This window comes from Oncorhynchus mykiss, chromosome 8 (genome assembly GCF_057628025.1).
Source record: "Oncorhynchus mykiss isolate SJ-2025 chromosome 8, ASM5762802v1, whole genome shotgun sequence".
NCBI lineage: Eukaryota > Metazoa > Chordata > Actinopteri > Salmoniformes > Salmonidae > Oncorhynchus > Oncorhynchus mykiss.
The window spans coordinates 24,286,866-24,293,450 of NC_143029.1; the positions used below are offsets into that span (position 1 = coordinate 24,286,866).

At 39.9% G+C, this 6,585-nt stretch overlaps 1 protein-coding gene across 1 annotated transcript; it reads right to left on the reverse strand.

The window, feature by feature from the left end:
• Positions 1–1,504: 1,504 nt before the first annotated feature.
• On the reverse strand, positions 1,505–6,082 carry LOC110529644 (uncharacterized). Its single transcript, XM_036985071.2, has 9 exons — positions 4,650–6,082; positions 4,292–4,486; positions 3,946–4,151; positions 3,653–3,697; positions 3,487–3,502; positions 2,887–3,087; positions 2,581–2,783; positions 2,150–2,195; positions 1,505–1,909 (listed from the first exon to the last, which is right to left on the reverse strand). Exons 1-9 carry the CDS (start codon positions 4,729–4,731, stop codon positions 1,806–1,808), a joined length of 1,098 nt encoding a protein of 365 aa, XP_036840966.2. The 5' UTR covers positions 4,732–6,082; the 3' UTR covers positions 1,505–1,805.
• Between the last annotated feature and the right edge of the window lie 503 nt (positions 6,083–6,585).

Consider the following 6,585-nt stretch of genomic DNA (forward strand, 5'->3'; position numbering starts at 1 on the left):
TGTCCTCACAGTGGCAGACCACATGTAACAACACCTGCACAGGATCGGTACATTTGGACATCACACCTGCGGGACAGGTACAGCATGGCAACAACAACTGCCCGAGTTACACCAGGAACGCACAATCCCTCCATCAGTGCTCAGACTGTCCGCAATAGGCTGAGAGAGGCTGGACTGAGGGCTTGTAGGCCTGTTGTAAGGCAGGTCCTCACCAGACATCACCGGCAACAATGTCGCCTATGGGCACAAAACCACCATCGCTGGACCAGACAGGACTGGCAAAAAGTTCTCTCCACTGACGAGTCGGGGTTTTGTGATGGTCGGATTCGCGTTTATCGACGAAGGAATGAGCGTTACAGGAAGCCTGTACTCTGGTGCGGGATCGATTTTGAGGTGAAGGGTCGGTCATGGTCTGGGGTGGACTGAACTTGTTGTCATTACAGGCAATCTCAATGCTGTGCGTTACAAGGAATACATCCTCATCCATCATGTGGTACCCTTCAAGCTAGATTACTTGTTGGTTATTACTGCATTGTTGGAACTAGAAGCACAAGCATTTCGCTACACTCGCATTAACATCTGCTAACCATGTGTATGTGACAAATAAAATTTGATTTGATTTGATTCATGCAGGCTCATCCTGACATGACCCTCCAGCATGACAATGCCACCAGCCATACTGCTCGTTCTGTGCGTGATATCCTGCAAGACAGGAATGTCAGTGTTCTGCCACGGCCAGCAAAGACCTGGATCTCCATCCCATTGAGCACGTCTGGGACCTGTTCGATCGGAGGTTGAGGGCTAGGACCATTCCCTCCCGAAATGTCCGGAAACTTGCAGGTGCCTTGGAAGAGTTGGGTAACATCTCACTGCAAGAACTGGCAAATCTGGTGCAGTCCATGAGGAGGAGATGCACTGCAGTATTTAATGCAGCTGGTGGCCACACCAGATACTGACTGTTACTTTTGATTTTGACCCCCCATTTGTTCAGGGAAACATTATTACATTTCTGTTAGTCACATGACTGTGGAACTTGTTCAGTGTATGTCTAAGTGTTTGAATCTTGTTATGTTCATACAAATATTTACACATGTTAAGTTTGTTGAAAATAAACGCAGTTGACAGTGAAAGGACGTTTCTTTTTTTTGCTGAGTCAATATATATTTACTTTTGGATTCTCATTTTTCAGGGGGTGCGGCAGCACACCCAGCACGCCTACTTCCTGCAGCTATGCCAAGATGTAGTTTTAGTTTACGGTTGACGCAGCTTGTTTGTCATTAGCCAATCAGCATTTTTCAACGAGTGCAAACGGGTATTTACGACTTGCCAACTGGTAAATACCACCTTCCCAATTAGTTAACAACGCATCATCACTCCTACCCCTGGCTCTCATGGAAGAGACAGTCCACTGTGAGTATTACATTACCTATGGTCACTAGTCTGCTGCTGTCAGGTACAGTGTATGACTATTTGTGCTTCATCAATCACACACTCATAAAGCAACTGAAATTAAATGACTTTAATATTTAAAAGAAGGGCAGTCAAAGCAGAACAAAGTGACAACAGAATATACTATCAGAGTAGTCCTACAATATTACATGAGCATCGTGCCATCTTAAACTACTATACTATCCTGATAGATAGATAGAGGTATGTAGAGTAGGTGCTTTATTAGGCTTTATTAATTATTTTGTATGTATAATTAAGTCAGTTTATCTGTGTTGTCTGTGTAATTTATACGGTTTATTCCTCTGTTGCTTTTTAGACCTACTTGCTCTTTTTCCATTAGGTTATTTTGATAAACCTCATTGTTTCTTTCTATAAAAAACAATCAAAAATACCACCAAACACAAAAGAACAATAAACATAATGAGCCCAACAACACATGCAAATGGTGATCTCTGGCAACCTGTAAGAGAGTAGAAAACATAAAAAGCTGTATGTCAGTTAGCTACAGTAAAGTACAATTATCACAATACAGTCAATGTTTCTGAAATGCAAACAATATAACCTCTATAAAAACATGTCATAATTACCAACAACTACATATATGGATTACATAGTTATTAGTTATGAATATACTGTGAACATAAGCAACTGTAAATAGTGTAATGTTGTAGAATTTAGTTTTAATTAATGATGGACTTACAACTCCTGTCTGCTCTGATGCAATCAAGGACACTGGAACACACCATCTGGAAATTAAAACAATTAGAAAAAGACACATTGGCTTCAGAACCCTCAGAATAGTATGGAGGTTGTACTGTATATTTACTACATTACTAGCAACAAGACCTCTGAATAGGACTTTCACCAACAATACAAAAGAAGAAATCATGAAAAAAAACAATAGGCCCTGCTTTAAAAAAAAATCCCAATACAAAAATTGGTTGAGAGGGTATAATGCAGTATAATGCTGATGTATTTTGTAATTTGCTTTGGTTTTTCATACCATGAGCAGACCCATACAGACAGATCCAGATTCAGTTTGTCAAGAATTAAAGATTTCAACATTATCTTTAGCTCTCATAGTACATAACTAACAAAGTGAGAGAAAAAATGACGGTGATGAGTTATTACCTCAGGATGTATATTAAGCTTCTTCAGAATCTCTTTGACTGCTGCTTCATTGCGATGACACTCCAATAGTCCCTGGCTCTCATGGAAGAGACAGTCCACTGTGAGTAATACATCCTCTCTGGTCACTAGTCTGCTGCTGTCAGGTACAGTGTAGTCTGGGTTGAAGGTGTGATGCAGTACTACCAGAATGACAGGTTTACCAGCTGTCAAAAGGAAAGCAAAATACACATCATCTCATTACCATTTTATTTTGTTTGCCTTTTCCAATTAATTTTGGATGGATTGACCCTGCCCTGACTAGATTACCAGGAATCTGCTGCAGTGCTGCTTCAATATCAGTCCCAGCACGAGAGACGATGGGACAGAAAGCCATGATGACATCACTCTCCTCTTGTGGCATCACTTCAGTACAGCCTCCTCTGATGACGAGATGTCTTGTCAAATCCACATGAGCACCCAAGGTATTGCCAACCACACAGTTGAAGAATTTCACCATCCCTGACATCTCTATAGAGACATAGACAATATGAAGAACATGTAGACATTATTCACACTATCTAGATATAATGCTTTATATTTTTAATTGTATTACATCAAAAGTAGCTCAAGGGGAAGAATACACTAGTAGTCCACTGTGCTTATTTGGTAATATGGCAATCCAGTTATCAAGATGAACTATGTCTTTGAAACGACACAGGAAGCACTTCCTTCATAATAGTTTTTGGAAATGAGAAAGTGGTGGATGTTGTTTTCCAACTGAAGTCAAACAATGCTTCCACATAATCAGTTTGCAGTCTGTTTTTCTTACAGGAATCAACATTGATCCCCCAATATCTTAAATGACAAAGGAATGTAGATATTGTACATATACATCATATTAATGTATGATTTATAGTTAGTACTTACCTCTAGTAAATGTATGCTGCAACAGAGAGGTTACAAATAACATAAAAAATTGATCTTTTTAAACTTTGTAAAAAAAAATACTGTGTATCAGACTAAAAATATGACATAATATAGTGGTTAACATTTGTTGGTAATGTTGTCAGCTGTTAAATGAAAATATACATACCGGACTGTTTCTGTGATCAGGGATGTCCATGCTGATATCTACCACCTATGAATACAATATTGCAATACACTGAATAAAGTGGTTCAATATATTTTCATTAAAAATAACAAATACTCATATTTAAATGAAAACAAATTATTTACACTCTTGGACCCTGTCTAATAAAATGCTTCAGTTAAAATGTCTGCTTTTGCATGTACTGTTTTTGCTCACCAGCTGAGTCTGGTTTGTGAGTCAAATTCATGAATGATCTTGACTGAATGACAGATATACACAGAACATGGGTGAACTACCTTTGGCTTCCTGTTCAGCCGGTTCAGAATGTTACCAACTGCTGCTTTGTTGCGAGGACAGTTCAGTAGTCCTCCCTTACTCTCATGGAACAGACAGTCCACTGTGAGTATTACATCACTTCTGGTCACTAGTCTGCTGCTGTCAGGTACAGTGCAGTCTGGGTTAAAAAAGTGATGCAGGACTACCAGAATGACATCTTTACCCTCTGTCAAAAGAATGAGGGACAAAACAAAGAATTTATTCATGTCATTAGCCACCTGATACATGTTCTATCTAGATCAACTCTGATATGGAGATAGAAGATACAGTAATTTAGTTTTGGAGGATACTTTGAGGTTTGGCTACCTGGAATCTGCTGCAGTGCTGCCTCAATATCAGTACCAGCAGGAGAGACGATGGGACAGAAAGACATGATGACATCACCCTGCTCTAGTGACATCACTTCAATGAAGCCTCCTCCAAGTTGTCTCATAAACTGGATATGGGAATCCATAGTATTGCCAGTGGTGATGGTGTAGTACCTCATCAACCTTGGCACCTCTGTTTTATAATGGATTAAAAAAAGTCAAGTATAGACCTTAAAACTAAAAGTAGCAATGTTTTGGTTTAGATCACTGTCCAGACAACTATAAGCCTAACCTAAGATCTGTCCTGAAACGTTATTTAAATAAGTGGTAGGTCAGTGTCCTGCTAAAATAATTACCTCTGCGTTCCATTGTAGATATGTAAGGGGAGTGAACAGGGAAAACATATTTATTAATCATGTAACAGACAATAAAATACATATTACTGTATAATATAACAACCAGTGTGCAGACAATGTAAATATTTGAAGTCGTCTTTCACTTTCGTTCTGACTATGACAGACCCCTCTGAGATAAGCTGTGCAGTCTCACGCCCACATCCCCTCTTGCCTTTATTTGACCATGTGATCTACAGGAAACAAGAAACTAAAAGTCAATAGCTCACATCTATTTTACACCCATATAATTAGCATCATAACCCCCATTATGTTTTTGTCTGCACCAGTAGCCTATACACACCACATCACTTTGACTTATTCATAAAGCATAGTGGTGTTAAATAAGAACTCAATGAAGGGTGAACAATGAGCAATGCATAAGTTTTCAGACAGGTGATCTCCTAAGAAAAACGAATGTGCAACATAATGGCTGCATTTACACAGGCAGACCAATTCTGAAGTTTTGACCAATTTAAAAAAAAGAGCTGATCTGATTGTTCAAAAGACCAATTAGTGGAAAAAGATTAGTATTGTGTCGTTTGTGTAAACGCAGCCAATGATGCCATGACTTATACTGTGTGCCTATCAATTTGGAAATTATTATCAGTCTTCTGATGTTTCAGTCTGGATATCAATTGAACAAAAAATACACAGATCAGATCTGCCTTTAACTGTATCATGTTTCAGTTAGTGCTAAATGTAAAGAGGAAAATTGACTTACTGAACCATAATGGTGTGTGAATTCCTTTGGAAGATGACTATTGAAAGACTATCTGACTTCCTTCTTTGATGCCCAGAGGAAAGTGAAAATGTACACAGCTTGAGGGAAAAGAGATGGGTTTTATCAGAAACAGTTTCACTTTCATATTCAAGAGACACTATAGTAGGCTTTTAGAACTGCAGCATCACCTGTTTTCTCATCTGGCATTCAACTGGCCGTAGTTAACCATTAGCCTGTGAAACAACCTTAAAAGTCTCTATAACATTCATTGTAAAAGTAAAAAAGAAAAACTAACATAACTTGTGACCAATGCTATGAGTAATATTCCTACAGAAATCACATCCAGTATTGTTAGACACTCTCACTGGAACAGCTTTAAGGCTTGGGGGCGTTGTGGGGGAATGCATGTAGGGTAGAAGTAGATGATCTGGAATCTGTTTTGCGTCTGTTCAACACAAAACCTGTTCCTACTGGTTGGACGCAAGAAACTGCCCCATTTACAGTTGTGGTGAATGAGATGAGAATCTTGTTTCTTGTATCCACAAAGAGGGCGTTTCAGGAATGAAGTATTCTCAAAGGTTTGTAATATGGAGAATTGATACTGTAGGGTTTGTCTTTGCCGGAAGATACCGACTGCAGCTGTGCTTGTTTACACTGCCTACAGAGGTCGGAACTGTCAGGTGCGTGAATGAGGACCCAAAAGCGAATTAACAAACAGAGTTTCTTTAATGACGAAACACACGTAGGCTCAGATGGACTGGCAGATTCCGACAGGACAGGACAAGGTTAGATGAACAGGCAGATTCCGACAGGACAGGACAAGGTTGCAGCAAACACGACGATAGTCTGGTTCAGGCATGAGTAACACAAACGAGAATCCGACAAAGACAGAAGCAGAAACAGAGAGAGATATAGAGACCTAATCAGAGGGAAAAAGGGAACAGGTGGGAAAAGGGGTGAACGAGGTAGTTAGAGAAGACAAGGAACAGCTGGGGGAAAGAGGGGAAGAAAAGGTAACCTAATACGACCAGCAGAGGGAGACAGGGTGAAGAGAAAGAACAGGAACAGGACACAACATGACAATACATGACAGTACCCCCCCACTCACCGAGCGCCTCCTGGCGCACTCGAGGAGGAAACCTGGCGGCAACGGAGGAAATCATCGATCAGCGAACG

Coding starts and splice junctions, on each gene's coding strand:
- LOC110529644 (XM_036985071.2), bottom strand. CDS start 4,731: ATGTATTTTATTGTCTGTTACATGATTAATAAATATGTTTTCCCTGTT. Junction 4,152..4,291: donor AGCACTGCAGCAGATTCCAG/GTAGCCAAACCT, acceptor TTCTTTTGACAG/AGGGTAAAGATGTCATTCTG. Junction 3,698..3,945: donor GGCTGAACAGGAAGCCAAAG/GTAGTTCACCCA, acceptor TTGTATTCATAG/GTGGTAGATATCAGCATGGA.